The sequence below is a fragment of the Artemia sp. Qi Xiang Cuo genome, chromosome 13 (genome assembly GCF_049724085.1).
Source record: "Artemia sp. Qi Xiang Cuo chromosome 13, ASM4972408v1, whole genome shotgun sequence".
NCBI classification, from domain to species: Eukaryota; Metazoa; Arthropoda; class Branchiopoda; order Anostraca; family Artemiidae; genus Artemia; species Artemia sp. Qi Xiang Cuo.
The window spans coordinates 53,554,716-53,571,496 of NC_142806.1; the positions used below are offsets into that span (position 1 = coordinate 53,554,716).

The 16,781-nt window shown below is 35.0% G+C and overlaps 1 protein-coding gene across 2 annotated transcripts in view; it reads right to left on the reverse strand.

The window, feature by feature from the left end:
* LOC148945421 (uncharacterized) overlaps positions 1-16,781 on the reverse strand; it is an 83,547-nt gene that overhangs the window by 19,164 nt on the left and 47,602 nt on the right. For both annotated transcript variants that reach the window (XM_089098643.1, XM_089098644.1), the window contains exon 3: positions 10,824-10,988. In XM_089098643.1, the coding sequence (XP_088954769.1) occupies positions 10,824-10,988 (165 nt within the window). The remainder of the gene's footprint in view (positions 1-10,823; positions 10,989-16,781) is intronic.

Here is a 16,781-nt window from a genome sequence, read left to right on the forward strand (position 1 = left end):
AGCAATTTCAAAAGGCTTAGCAGTGATTACATGTCATTTTCGACCCATTGTCAACGACGACGACGGTACAATCACCTAAAAAATGGACAATAGAAGAATTCCATTTGTCTGTCCTGATATTGACTGTTATGTTGGTGCTTTGAGTCCACGTCAAATAGGCAATGGATTGGACTACTACAAGGGGCGTACTGCAATGTCTGGCTATGGTCTTGGTAGCTGGTTTGCTAGGCTATTTTGTTCTTCACTACCCCTTGCCAGAAAATATCTTGTACCTGCTGCATCACATTTTGCTGCCTCCACACTACAGGACTGGGGGCCGGGCAAGAATTTCAAGGAGAGTGTTAAGGAAAATATTAGATCTTCAGCAAGAGCCGTTGGTGAACAATTAAAATCTCGACAAAATGGGGAGGGATTGAAAAGGATGCGTTCGCGTCAATCAATCATCAGTCTACACCCAGGTAGGAAGCAAAGGACATAAACAAGGAACTTGATAAATAAAACACCAAAGTCCAATAAGCAACAGAAGAAGAAGAAGAAAAACAAAAAGATTGTTAGATCAAAGAAGGATTTCTTCTCTTAAGATGACTTATCTCCCCCACAAGGAATCATATCCATCAATCAGTTCCTCATTGAATCTATTCAATGCTGAAAATGTTGATGTCAGCGTCAAGATATGGTTACTATGAACAATTTCACCCTCAACAACCCCTCTCGGAAAATATACACTTTCAAATATTTTCCAATGAAGACTATTTCACTGACTTGTCGCCAACATTTATTGATCTAAATGTCACGGCGAAGAAAAAGACAGATAATACAACTTCAGATACTAGTGATGGTCTCTCCTATGACAACTTTATTCTACACAATCTATTCAAAAAAATTAATGTATTTATTAATGGAACATTGGTGAACACTAGCAATAATTTATCAAACTATGCAAGCTACATAAAATTTTTGATGATGACGCCAAAGGAGTACAAGGAGATGAGAGGACAATCGCTGGGCTATGAATATCGAACAGGTGTTGATACTGACGGTGAGTTGACTACTGCAGTGACCCAGGAGTATCATCTGGTTGGAAAATTAAATCATGAGATATTAAATGTATCCCAATGGCTACTCCCAAATGTCAAAATTGACATGAAGCTAAAGCTGGACCCATCAAATTTTGCTTTGAGAAAAATACTTACTGCAGAACCCGATGCAAGTTTCATTGTCACATAGGCAATTCTCCATGTCCGAAAACAGCAGATTATGAGCTCTGTTGCATTGGCATTGGAGAAGATAAGAGCCAATGGTAACAACATTAAACTTCTTGTTCCCCATACGATCACCCATCAACGTCACAGAGCCACCGACTCTCATAGCTAGAGTAATTCATCGTTTATAAATGCAGATATCCATTGGAAATTTGTATTGGCCTTTTTAAAGAGTGTGAGCACCGTGTGATCCTTGGCAGAATTCCTCAACTACTAAAATTTTTTTGGTCCATCCAGCGACTTTTACAAAATGACTGGTATTCCATTGTACACTCTATCTTTTGTCAAAAAATTCTAGTAAACTCTTTATGAGTTGACTCTGGAATCCCTAGGTCATGACTCAACTATTTGAAAATGGACTAACTGATTTAATGTTTTCAGAAAATCATGGGGTTATTGTTTTGGACTAGCCAGGGATGCAAGATATGACCATAGTACGAATTGGGACTGTACGTTTAGAGTTTACATTTGCCAATGCTCTGACTGAGAGTATCACATTACTATCACTGAGTCAATTTGAAACTTATTGGGAAATCACGCCCGACGGCAGTGTTCTACTAGACCTAGTACCATGAACAAAAACCAAATAATCAACGTATTTAATATGGATCTATACATGTCCCAGTACATGTTCTATCGTATACCTTTAGACTTCATTGAAAAAATCCTAAGTGCTAACAGTACCCGACTCATTGTTAATAACTGTCCGTTGTCTCTGAAAACTGACCATTCGCTTGGCATCTTACAAACAGTAAAGAGTATAGATGTTTTTGATCCTCTTGGCCTATCGTATAAATTATACACTCCACACATCAGCAACTTTATTGAAAGCAGTGGGAAAACCATTATTCAAAATCAACGAAGAGTAGAGGATTTAACGACTAAGATATGTGCCTTTCATGCACTTCTCTTTTTCATGTTCAGATGTCGTGGCTACACCTGCAAGCAGTTTCTCAACATCTACGTTGACTTACCTCGATTGAACGACTTCCTAGTGGAAAATACACTTACAAGTGTTTTTAGTATTGATTTTAGTGCCCTAAGAATTAAATGCTATAAAGATGTATGTGAAATTGCTTATTAATAAAAATTTATATACATGATAAAATGACTTTTATAATCTTTAGATCTCATCCACTACTAGGTATTTGTTGACAATAACTAGTGCAGGTAGATTATTTGGATTCGCAGTGTACTGATCCTGATGTACTGCGAAGTCAAGGTCAAATTTTGTACAGTAGAGTGTAACTTCACTCTTGTCATATCCTTTTGTATAGTCAATGATACTATTCTCATTCATTCTATAGAATTCACATGTTTCAATTTGCCTATTTGAAGCAATTTCACAAACAGTGTCCTCAAGTATCGAATCATATTCTGTCACAGCCAAAAAAAAATCAGTGGGTTTATAATCATAACACCCGTTGTCTTCACAACGATGACGTAGAAACCATATTCTTTTGTTGTTCCAACAGTTGAATCGTTGACCCGGTTCCTCCTCCCAGAACAATCTAAAACCACGACGATACCACTCTCGTAGCAATAAACTAAAATCACGGTTAGGATTCTTTCCAATCATACCGGGATATGTACTCTCCCACTGCATGCATTTATCATAATGACAATTGGAGCATAGGTGACCTCTAGGATGAGAGTCACACACCTCTTCAAGACAGGAATTACAACCTTTAATTTGTACAGCATATCCTCTATGCAATTTACACGGGTTGCATAATCTACACTTTTCATCATACTCCTCAATCATTGTGCAATTCTCACATGAAGACCAGCTGCCCTGTGTGTACATACATAACGGAAATGTATGGAACATTTTGTCATGTGTTAACGCTCTCACTGCCACACTGAAACTGAGCTAGCAACAAAAAAAAATTGTCTGAGAGAGAGAGAGTAGTAAATCATCCTTGAGCACCATCTTTCTTATGAAAAAAAGTCCTAAATTTCTAAAAACTAATGTTTAAAAGCATATCCATAATATAATCTTATCGTGTCGTGATCAATATATCAATAAATTGTGTAAATGCATTTGGACCACATTGTAGAAGCTTCATACAATAGTATAATGATGCGGAATCAGTTTTCATTATATCGACAAGCATTCCTCGAGAAAATATCTTCCTTTGAATAGACAACTCTAGAAAATCATCATCTAGAATTAAATGTTTTTCCATAAGAACTAGATTCCTCATGATTCGATCTTTCTCGAATCTATCCATTTTTTTTTTTTAGTCCTAACTCTCTCACGATCAACTTCAGACTAAACAGAATTTCTTTTTTTAATCTAGAAAATATACGCATGTCTACTATAGAAAGAAAGAAAAATATTATTGATTTATAAAAATTTTTATTGAACATAACTACAATAACAATATTCACTGATGCATTTTGTTCTCATCAATATATTTCGATAGGACTTTTAATGCTGACCGAAGTTTATTTATATGGAGAAAATTCACTTTTCCAGCAAAACATAGTTGCTCCTCCTGCTTAAACTTGCTTAAAGATATCACGTATCTCGCATACATAATGTCCCATTCAAGACATAGTCTACAGCCAGCAGTTATTTCCACAGCTACATTGGGTACTCGTATATCGTTGCTGCTGCTGCTGTCGGTTCCATCATTAATCTCCAATATTGTAAATGCACCACTCATTTTTTTTTTAACTAATATACTTGCAAATAAAATATTATATTTGAATTCAATTATCTTACTAATATGAATTGTAAATAGAACTATTCCTTTAATTCAAATCATAATCACCAATCAAGTTATACTCGTTCCTCTTGGCAAAGGTGTAATGACCTGTAGAATAGGACTACCAGAAAAACCTGTTTGGTACGGGCGCGTACGCAAAGTATATACCTTCAAGCAAATTCCATATGATATTTCAAATTACTATAGCTTCTATAGAAATGGTACCTCTTTGCAAATGACCCTGGTAACCCAAATTACTTGAAAACTTACACACATATCTATGCCTCAGGCGTAGGTTTGCGTTTAGGTTTTCAAGTAATTGGGCGCTTACTACTGAGAGATAGATCAAGTCTGGAAACAGCATTGCTAAGTATACAACTTTTTGAATTGATTCATATTGCATAAACAAGAACATTACGTCTATTACAAAATCTAACTCTGTGCTCCGTTTCCCTTCATTCCCTGTCTTCCTGAGCGTAGAGGCATAGGCATATGGCACAGACATATGGCATAGGCATATACACAGGCATATGTTTGTATGAAGTTAAGTTTTACCGAGGTACAGAAAAACCCGGAGGCGTCAATTCACGAAAACTTAAAGGAGGTAATTTATTCTTCAAAATCTAGGGGGGGGGGTTAAATTCGTAATTTTTTAATTTTTCCAATGAAAATACAAAAAAAAGGCAAACTTCAATAAACATACCCCCAAAAAGGTATTGTTCAAAATCTAGGTGGGAAAAATAATTCTAGAGGACACATGCCCCCCTCCCCGATTGATGCCACTAGAAAACCCCAAGATTGACGATAAAACATGCCAGATTATATCTTCCAAAGTCCTAAAAGACTTCCAAACTTCCTCAAAAGACGAGCAATTAGGCAAATTAACTGAAGATAATTCTGTATAGCCATGATTATTGTTCGCTTTGTGAAAATTTCAACCAAAATTGGTTTCATCCGGTTGTTCCAAGTCATTGATACGCTGTCAAGTGCGTAGTAACGAAGTTGCTCCTAGCACATACTAAATACAAAACAAGTTTCTTTTTATATAAAAGTAAGGAGTAATAATGAATTTAAACGAACAGGAATCACTCTGCAAAAGAGGGACTGCAATCCCATGTTTTTTATGCTATCAGTAGTATCAATTCAGGATAGATTTTGTAATATAGATTATATAATCAGATAGATTTCAAATCAGTAGATTTTGAAAAATACCTCATTTGGGGTATTTTCATTGAAAATGTCTTTTTTGGTATTTTCACTGACAAATTAAAAAACACAAATTCACCCCTCATAGATATTGAAAAATATATTTTAGCCCCTCCCCCCCCCCTTAAAAAAATCATGAAATGATACCACTGTATGCTGTGTTTTAAATTGCACTTTAAAGGAAACAATGCACATTTCAAACATATATTCTATAGTAAAATGTTTCTAGAATAAATACGGTCCCTCCTTTGCAATAGCTTTGTAATACTTTATAAGGCTTTCAGTAAAACTGGAAACGATACAATTTTGGTTCAAATTTTTAAAAAGTCAACAAGCAAATAAAACACCAGTAAATATCCGTGGGACATATAGTTACATTATAATTGTCTTTCAGCAAAGCAAAGTTGAAATTCAGCATAAACAGTGGAAGGTTGAGGGGTAGCTCCCGTTGCACCAATTATTTACAGAAATTGATGGCCTTTTTTCGTTTCAAAGTCCTTTTTTTTCTTTACTTTCACGTGAAATACTTGGTTTTATTTACTTTCTGTCTGCTTATTTGCTATAATGTGTTAAAGGTAATTATTTGGTGACACGAAAATAAACAACTATTTTTCTACTTTAGTAATTAAGATAGATAAGCACTTGAATGAGTCCTTGACCTTATTTACCCATTCAATCACCTAGGACACACAGCACAACCAAACACAATCAACCAAAAAGAAGGGTCCATAGACATACAGCGTTGTCTAATAATAACCACATTATAGCCCGGGCAATAATATAGGCTGCTTATGGTTTAAATTCCCTGCACAAGTTTTTGATTTGTTATCTTTCTGCAGCCCTGCAGTTTTAAGCGCAATAATCATTAAACACTGGATATTCCTCTTTGTGCATCGAACAATTGCTTGCAATGTTGAACCCTGCCTTTCATTTTTTGCGCCTAGATATGGAAAAATAACTTACGAGTCTATGATAATCGCTTATTTTGTAGAGAGTACCTATATGTTCAGTGATAATTGCCACGACATAACACTTAGTCCTCGGAAACTGGGAGGTTATGTGCAAGAGTCATCGAAAATTCTAAGCCACTTGACTATCTGATGAGTGTTGCTTGACACGTTAGCCCCATTCAAGCCGACACTGTTGCCTTTCGGCACAAAATGTGCCAAAAAACGACACTTTGTTGTGGCACGATTTCTTTTCTTACTCAAAAAGGGGACTAGAATTTTAAATGCATGCTTAAATACATTTTAACTTTCCACCTTATGGCGAACAGTTTGATTGGATTTCCCTGAGAGAAACGAAATATGCACTAAAAAAACACTAATAAAATGAACACATATCCATGACTCGTTCTAAGGAAAACGCAAATTCTATATTTTAGCAGCTAAACACCTGAAACTCTGCACAGCGATTCTTAAATACATTGATTGCAATGGTGTAATTTCCCATCAGGCTCGAACGCTTTTTTTGGGATATTTTCTCTTTTTCCTAAAATTGTTCTGTTTCATCTGCTAGCAATTTTTATAAGTAAATTTAAACTGAATAAATTTGCCTTTTTAGAGTGAGTGCAAACATTTGAATGTTTTGATGTGTATCATTGATAAATTAAACACAGATAAGTCACTTGGGTAATAATTTGAAATTTAGAACAGACACTTAAGCTTTTAAGCCATTTGATTACCTAAAATGCACATAGTAATACCCCTAGTACCCCTAAAATGCAATAGTAATACCCCTAAAATACACATACCCGTGGACGTCAAATGGTGACAAAGTAAAGTCAGCTAGACACAAAAACTCTAAGCGCCAGAATTCGGAGGCACTCCCAACATAAGAACTGCCAACCATTATTAGATGAAAAATAATAATAATAACAATAATGGTCATATTATTGTAATAATAATAATTATAATGATAATTTTCACAGTTGAAAAAAGTTCGGAAGAATAGGAAGACAAGTCTGCGAACCAAAGTTGGAATATTAGAAGCTACAATGATTACAGTAGTCAATTACGGCTTTGAAACATGGGCGCTTCGAAAGACAGGGGAGAATTTGCCAGATGCTTTCCAGAGGAAATGTCTATAGTTTCCTTAGATTACCCGTTTGACTGACTGTATTTCAAACCGTAAGCTGCACAAACAATGTGCTTCTATCCCACTTTCTAGGGTTATAATAAGAAAAATTTTGAGATGGCTGGGACAGGTTCTGCGGATGGAGGATGACAGAATGACGAAGATTGTCCTTTCCGGCCAACCATCCTGGGCCAAACGAAAAGCAGGTCGTCCCCGAATGGGGTAGGTGGACGTCGTAAGGAAGAATTTAATTGAAATTGGAACTTTTCGTGAGGGTATGAAAAGAGAGGGTTTTAATAGGTTGGGATGAGCGAGGAGCGTGTGAAGCTGTTTTGGCCTCAAGCGGCTTTGTGCTGCACTGATTAGTTAGTATTAGTAGTAGTATCTTATAATACACATAGTATAATTTTAACACAATTATTAATTATTTCTCCCCTCCTAAAAAAACAGCAACATAAACAAAACAAAAACTGACTTAAATAAACTCTCCTTCTTTACCACTTCCGTAAGTAGGTATGCCGTAAGTATGCCGTAAGTAGGGGGGATTGTGGTTAAACAAGTTCAAACGTAATATCTGAATTCTAGGTGCCAGGTTAGTTTTGTGCAGCTTTGTGCTGATATTTTTTTTTAATTCAAAGCTTCTTCCGTAAAATCAATCAAATTACAATTCCTTTTTTATGAAATAAGATATTTTCTATTTAAGAAACTAACTAGATGGCGTTATTGTATTAGCAGTAACATATCTTCTATTATTAGTTTGAATTCAAACAGTTGAAAATACATATTACGTGGCCAAAATACAGGTCTCAATCTACTCTTTTGCGGAGTATAAAACCCAGAAAAGGTTTCAAAGGTTTCCGGGGATGAAGAGTATTGACAAAATGTTTTTTTGTTTTTTTTTAATTACCAAGACTGCCCTTTGCTCCCCTCGCCACAGTGAAACTCCTAGCTTTAAGTTTGAACGGCCGAGGTGTAGTTTTCCCGATTATTGCGTTACATAGATGGCGGTAGATTATGCAAAAATTTGTTTGAATCTATGCTTCTCTAAATAGAGTATAATCTGGTAACCTATAACAGCATACATTAGGGATTACTTTCTTTCCACACTACAATACTGATAGGCTGTCAAATTGACGTTTCTGTTGCTGAGCCTTTTTTACAGGGATAGGTAGCAAATCTATCGTCAGAGCTTGTGGCAGTTGGGATCAAACCCTGGGCCCCGTATCACCAAGCAGACCATCAACCCACTGTACTGCCACTATACTAAAAACCACACTTGAATCACATTGACCTTTTGTGTGACGTTTTTTTTTTCCAGTTAATCATAAATAAATATGCTTCACCAATGCTACGATTCAGTAAACATTTTTAAATTAATTTTGTTGAAAATCATCTTAAAATATAGAGGGGAATTATGTAGTTGATACAAGAGAAACACTGCCCACTTCACTCGATTTGAGTTTTGGTACGAGACTTCAGACAAATCAGGTAATCAAACAAATTTGGAAGCATAATGTTTCTCTTAAGCAATATATTAGTCTGATTAGTCTGTGTTTCCACTATCAATCACTGGTTGGAGGCAGAAGAACCATCAAATGTTTAACAAGAGCCATGATCTTTAATAACATTAAATAAATTGGTGAACTTAAAGTTTATTTGAATTACTTTTAGTCATAGTATTTTTTTTTAAACTATGTATTTGATGTTTTTTTCTATGGACAATACTAGAAACACAAAAAAAAATCCCTTTTCATAGTGATTTTATTCGATAGTAATACTTAATTTCTTTTATAAGAGATGTAATATCATGAGAGTTAGGATGGGAGACAGAGGCAAAATTTCAGTAGCGACCCCTCGGCTAAACTTTGGGGCTTCCTTGGCAACCCCCATAAGGTATCACAATATTTTATATGCGTGCTAAATATTAAAAGTGTGCAATGTGTGTAAGGAAAAAATCCCTTTGTCCGAAAAAGTGCTTTAACTTTGAGCAGATTTACTTAGAAGTTCGATAACGGTAAAGATTGAATCACAATGAGATTTTACTAACACCGAAATTCAGTCCTTTCCAAAGCTCCGCGCTAGCTGATGCTAAAGATTTTACCATTCGAAAAGGATAACTTAAACACTGAAATCAATTAATGCCCTACTTATCCCATATACCTGTCTTTATCTCGGATCTTTATGTCAGATCCTTTATCTCGGATCGTTTCTCTGGTCGTGCAATTGTGTTTGAGCTATGACGAGCTTCAATAGCTCCTCCCATTATTTCACTTTGTTTTAGTTTTTTTCTATATGGATAAGGCTTGAGTATTAACCAATCAGAAAATGCTATGAATAATTCTTATTGGCTCGGCCTTAACTGAGTTCAAATCGATTGTAACTTCAGTCTTGGCTCGATTAAGCTCTGTACGCTAACTATAGGCCTTTTCAGTTGGCAATCCTGATTCTCATACTGAAGATTCGATCGTAAAATTTCGGTTTCTATTCGCAATTTTACTCATGGATATTGATTTCAATTCACAATCTATAAATCAGTTTCTGATTCGATTGCAAAACTGAGAACCGTGTTTGAATTAAGGGATTTTAGATTGTAGGGAAACCTCGAAAGCTTACAATATGTATACATTTTAAGTTGCTCTAGAAGATGGAAATGTTTTTCTTCTTTGAAATTATAGAGCAAGATTCTTCAATTTTTCTAATTGTATCTTTAATTTTGTGTCTATCATTCTTAAAAATGTCTTTAATGTATCTGAGGCCTGATTTTTTTTTTTTGCGAGGATGGGGGAAAAGGTCAGGTAGAGCTATAGAAAATGGGTAATAGATTTCTATCTTTTCAACTATTCAAAAATTGCGCCAACATTGATTTCTATACACTATCCAATTGTGGGTATTTTTTTACAATTTGAATTATAAAATTGGCTTTTCTTTTCACAATGTCACAGTCCAAAGCAAGAAACTGAATTGTCAATCGAAAATGCCTAAATCTCCATTCTGAACAGGTTTGGTTTAAACTGATTTCTAAAATGAGTGCTAGAAAAATATTGGTATTAGTAAAGTCTCATTGTAAGTGGGCCTCAAGTCTCATAGCCATAATCAGTTAAGTTGAGTCAGAAAACTTTTAAAATTTACACAATTTATTCTCACATTCTCCATATCTTAAACACAATTTGCCTGTTTTGACATATATTTTTTTCAAGTTTGAAACTGTAGTATGTTTTATTGTTTGAGCGTCCTTTGGCTTCGTTGCTCTTTGCCCCCTTTGTCAATATCGATAAGTATTTGCCCCCTTTTTCAATAGTAGAAGGAGGTAATCTCCCTACAGGTTAGTCCGAAGACTCCATTGAAAGAAATTATCGAAGGATGTGTATCTTATTGTTAAGTTCGGTCAAAATTCATAGAAACATACTGAACAATTCGTCTAATTGGGGAGTAACTTTTTCAGTGTGTAGGGGGGGGGGTCTATGGACCAATCTTAGAAGAGAAAATCCATCGTCAACACCTCGAAAACTATAATCCGTCCCCGTCTTCGAATTCATTTATTTTATAAAATCAAATGTTTACTTACCGGAAAGTGATGAAAAAACGAGGCGGAATGTGACAGCTGGTTTAAAGGGCACACAAAATCTGTTTTTCCTCCGCAACATTAAAAGAATTGGAATTCCCAAAAACATGGATAGTGCACAAAAAGTTAAACCACCAGATGCTATCCCTCCTCCAATTCGAGTCCAGGCTAAAAGAAAAACTACATATAAAAAATATATTTCAAACTAAATTAAACAATGGTTAACCCCCTACCGCTCAAGTTGTTCATTCATTGACGCTTTGCAGAACCGTTTTTTTTGTTAATTTCTTTCAGCTTAGCGTGAGACAAGGTCGAAAATATATAATTTGGGCTTTATATTAACACGTTAGGAGGGGAGGTAAAGTATTTGGGCAGTGTGAAGTTAGAAAACAATTCTTACTATATAATATGCAGAATAATTGTATCTAACACATTAGTCATGCAGACCCGCTATACTTTACCCCCCCCCCTCCCCTAATGTGCAAATATATCCCAAATTTCTTTCTAAAGTATTTGATTTTTATCATAGTTTGATATATTTCATTAGCATTGAGCGTCAGAGAAACCTATTAGAAGAATATTGGGTAAGGGGTATATCATAAAAGTACCTAAATGTTCTGTTATTTATAAAATATATAATACATATTAATATATTTAAAAAGAAATATGTTTTTAAATATATGCATTTATGTTCTTTCCCGATGGGAATTCATGTATTTTCGGAGCTTATTATATGGAATTACATCCTGGTGACACTGCCATATACTGCCATTCAAAGTAATATGTCTAAAATTAAATCAAATTAAATATTGGAAATATAAGAGAAAAAAGCAGAAGATTATATATTATAAATCTGAAATGAATTGAATTTTCTTGCCTATAAAACAAACACACATAATTTTATCTACACACATTTCTAGCTTATAATTAATATTTTAGAACAACTAAAAACTATTATAGAATGTTTTATAATCTCGTATGGCTGATGAAATAATTACTGTGTATTAATAAATAAAAACAATCATATTTGGCCATTTCGAAGTAAATACAAGACAGGGATTCCACAAATTTATTTCTGTAATTTGGTTGCCTAGGTTTCGTTGGGAAACCGACGTTTCCAGAAACCACAATGATGATTGTGGTTCTATCTATCTCTGGGCGGGAGAAGGACCGGTTCTGGCTTATGCCGGAACTTGTTTATTGAAGACCGTCCCTGGCTGTTAATAGATAAAAAAACATTTTTTTTTCAACTGAAAGTAAGGAGCAAGATTACAACGAACAGAAATTATTACATATATAAAGTGGGTCGCCCCCTCCTCAATACTTCGCTCTTTATGCTAAAGTTTTTTAGTACTTTTAAAAAGCGTCTTACAAGATTACAACGAACAGAAATTATTACGTATATAAAATGGGCTGCCCCCTCCTCAACATTTGGCTCTTTACACTAAAGTTTTTTAGTACTTTTAAAAAGCGTCTTATTGTTCTAATTAATCAGCCCTGGTGTTTCAGGAGTCATTCTTAAAGAATTGGGACACAATTCAAACTTTAGCTTAAAGTGCGAGGTATTGAGGAGGGGGCAACCCCCTTTATTTACGTAATAATTTCCCTTTATATGTGTAATTATTTTGAGGAAATATCTTCAAAATAATTCAATCCCGGTGAAAATTTACCCCGGACAATTACTCTTAACCACTCCTCTCGTAAAATTGGGACGGAAAAGAGAAAGACATATAAAAGGAACTTCGAATTCTGGCAAATTCCCCCAGTGTATAATTCCGCGTACCTCTATAAAAAAAAACAGAAAAACATGACCGGGAAGATATGCCTCTAGGTACACAGAAGTCCACACTACCCCTTGTATCACGAGAATGAACAGTAGCCCTAATGGACAATAAATCACCCAAACAACGAGGCTGAACATCCTGCTGCAGTCCAAAAATAAACCCCAATACATAGAATTCACGAAGGCATAGAATTAAATAAAGTGAAACATTCACTTAACAGTCAAACCAGACGGTCAAAACTGCATTATAGGTCGTCTCTAACAGTCCTCGGCTCTTCCCATTGATTACAAGATTACAACGAATAGAAATTATTACGTATATAAAGTGGGTTGCTCTTCCCATTGACTTATTCATTTTCAGTCAGTAAATAAGTTAGTGGCTGGAGATTAACCTCGTTTGATTTGGTCCAGAGTTTCTTTATTTTTTCTCTTTTTTTTCATTTTTTTTCGTACATGATGTATAGCCAGTATTGTCAGAACCTATTTAATATAAATGTCTTTGCATTATACCTGGTTTAAAAAATAAGAAACAGGCTGAATAGATTCAACCACGGAAAATACTCTCATTAGAATCTTCTACATGTTGGTCAAGAACAAGTTTGGGTCCTTGAGGTACTGGCATGAAAAAATGTAGAAGATTTGAGTGGGCAAATGCTACTCCATAAGGCGCTACAGACTAGTTCCCTTCTGAGCATTTAAAAAAAAATAGCTATTTCAGCTCGTTCAAATAGCGAACACGAAATGGATGGCTAGTGTAGAAGTAAACTTTGACAGACAATTTATAGCGTTCTGGGGCGTCTAGACTAAGAAGGAGGAGCATGTAAATAAAAACTGCAGCACCTCACCGCAGCACCAATCCGCCCAAGACCAATACAGATACGCACACTCTTCCTCTACCTCAATCTGCTCATAGCTTCACTCCTTTCCCCTTCACTTGAAGTTCCTGTTCCCTTTAAATCCTTTCTTAGGAAACATTGCCATCTCATTAGGGGATGACCTATTTTTTTGGCCCCAAAGTCTATTGTTCGTCTGCCACAAGGGCGTGAATTAGGGGGGGGGGCTATTGCCAAGCATAGACTATTTTCCTCTTTTGCTCCTAGATTTTGAAAAATATCTTTTTTAATATTTTCATCCAGAAAATTGAAAAAAAAAATTACCCCCGCCCCTAGATTTTGAAAAATAGATTTTGCCTTCCCCAGAATTTCCTTAAAGCGACACCAATGTTCAAGATTAAAACATAACCTAGTCATCTTAGCTTTTTTTTGGTTATAGCCCTTGAAAATGATATGGAACCATATTTTTCGTACAGCTTCTTGTTTGATATACGGTAATTAAAAGGAGAACCTATAACTAATCTTTGACAATTCCTCTAGTCTATATTCCAAGTCTATTGAATGAACCAGAAGTAATTATTTTGTTCTGCATAAATATGTTAGTTTTAATTTTAATGCTTTAGTATACCTACTGATGACGATCGCTGTATATGGGGTCGAAATATCTCGACTTTTGTATCTGTTTTACTGTCTAATAAATGGACTTATCCCCATTTGAACGTTTATTTATTCGTCATAGAAAGGCAATGCGGACTTGGAAAGAAAAAAAATACCTAATTCAAGGTATTCAGTAAAAGTACCCTGTGTCTTGGCTATTGTATTCTTTACATCTTCACTGTATCCACCATTTGTGCTAATAATGCTGCTCGAGCGATTGAAGCTGTTCACTTGATCAATCTTCCCTTAACCCAACATCGCCTATTTATATTCATTTATTCCTAGTCAAAGCATCCGTAAATAATGAAAAATTGGACTAGAGATTAAAGGAGCTTTTTGAAAATTTTGGAATTTAACATAACTTTCTTTGAGAATTTTGAAAAAAATCTTTCAGTTCCTGTAAAATTTTGATTTTAGACACGTATTGACATTGACAAACCCTGACAAGGTCCTTACCCCTGACACTTAAAACTGCTCCCCATTACCTTCCTAGTTATCAACTTTAAATTTTAAATTTTAAACTCGATTCACAAACTACCTAGCATTTCTGGACATCAACGGGTGGATACATCAAACTGTCACTCCCCCCTCCCTCACATAACAATACCAAATTGCACAAAAATGCCAAAGACCTTTTTTTATTTTTGAGTAAATAATTTAAAATGTTTGTTAATGTGAAATTATTTTGAGTGGGTGGTAGCGGGCTGATGTCTTTTTGAATGGTTTTGCTTTGTGCCATGAAGCTTGCAATAATTTGCTTTTTTAAATTGTATGTCCGCTTTGCCGGAATATATTTTGTTATTTTTTTTTGTATTTATCTAGGTCTAGATATATGTTTAGTAGATAAAGATTTTTTCCGTCACCGCCACCCTCTACCGTCACATACATTAACTTTTATTGATGATGGTTGGAGATATCGTTTTTCCTCCTGGGAACAGCAATGTCCTGTAACTTGAAAGTCGAAGGGTTGATTTTTCCAGCCAGTTTAATCAAAGGATAAATAGAAATTTAGATATTAATGCCACTGAGATTTTCACAAATGAACCATCAAGGTATATTTTTAAAGAGGAAGCACTACCCTTGTATTGGGATAGGGGCCATTTTGGCCTTAACATTTTTCATTTGAATTGTCAGGGATTGAATTCTGAGCATAATTTTTTATCGGAATTAATAAATACTAATGTCTTTCAGGGGATCGCTTTAGCTCAAACGCGTTTAAATGATAATAACTCGCAATTGCTACATATCCCTGGTTATAATTTATATGTAAGGAATCGCGAGTATTACCAACATGGAGGCCTAGCAGCTTACATTCAGGCTGATTATAAGGTTTCAATAAGAGAAGATCTTACAATATATAGAGAGAAAGTATAACTAGAGAGAATTTGAATTTTTGTATTGTTGTAGTATATAGACCTCCACAGAGCCTGCTCCAAGACTTTATGGACCTATTTGAAGAACTATTAATGAAACTTCCGATTAACTCTATGCCATGTTTTATTATGGGGGATTTTAATATTGACCTTATTGATCAGTCATCTGCTAGCACTGAATTTATTAATAGAAGTCTGTCGAATGGGTTTCATCCTTGTATAAATATCCCTACAAGAATTATGGGAATATCAGCTAAGCTTCTGGATAATATCCTTTCTAATGTGCCCTTGAGGCTTCCCAGGGTCCTTATCAACGATGTATCCGACCACTTTGGAGTTGCAGCTAGCTTTAGAACTGTCACGAAGGTGGTTAAAGGCAGAAAATCAAGGATTCCAGTGATCAGTAAAAGTGCGATGGTAAAACTTAAAAATGATATAGAAAAGGTGGATTGGTACGATGTTCTAGGCGAAGTTCAGGACGCAAATTCAAAGTTTGTTTTATTTTATGAAAAGTTGCAGAGCTTGATAAGTCAAGAAGTCATATTGAAACCGTTTAATAGAAAGCACTCAAGTAAAAAACCTTGGATTAGTCCTTTGATTTTGAAGCAAATAAATATAAGAGATAAATTGTTTAGAGCTCAAATAATTAACCCGACACAAGAAAATAAGCAATTATATAAAATTTATCGAAATAGGTTGAATACAATTTTAAGAAATGAAAAAAACAAATATTTTGAGAAAAAGTTTAAGGAGGTCGAAGGATGCCCTAAGAAAACTTGGGGACTAATAAAAGAAGTGATTGGATTAAAAATAAATAGTGTACCTGATGAATTAGTTAGTGTAATGGGAAAGACTTTGAATTCTGAAAAGGACATATGCAATGAATTTCAGAGTTATTTTTCGAATATTGGTCTGAATCTAGCTATGTCAGTTGTACCTGATAGTGGTGATCCAACGTCCGAGTCATTACTGAGGGACCCCATTGATGTGTCTCTTCACCTTAGACTTCTAACAGTTGATGAAATTAAAAAAAATTATTTATGGGTTGCGTAGTAATTCATCTGGAAGCGATCATATTACTCTAAAAACACTTAAATGTATTTTTCCTGTTATAGCTGAAGTTTTATGTGGGTTAATTTATGAGTGTTTTCGTCAAGGAAAATTCCCAGACTGTTTTAAAGTTGCCTGTATAACCCCAATTCATAAGAGTGGCATTCAAAATGATCCAGGAAATTATAGACTGATATCTCTGTATTACTCATGATTTCCCGTGTTCTATAGAAATATGTTAGTGTTAGAATGATGAGTTTTTTGG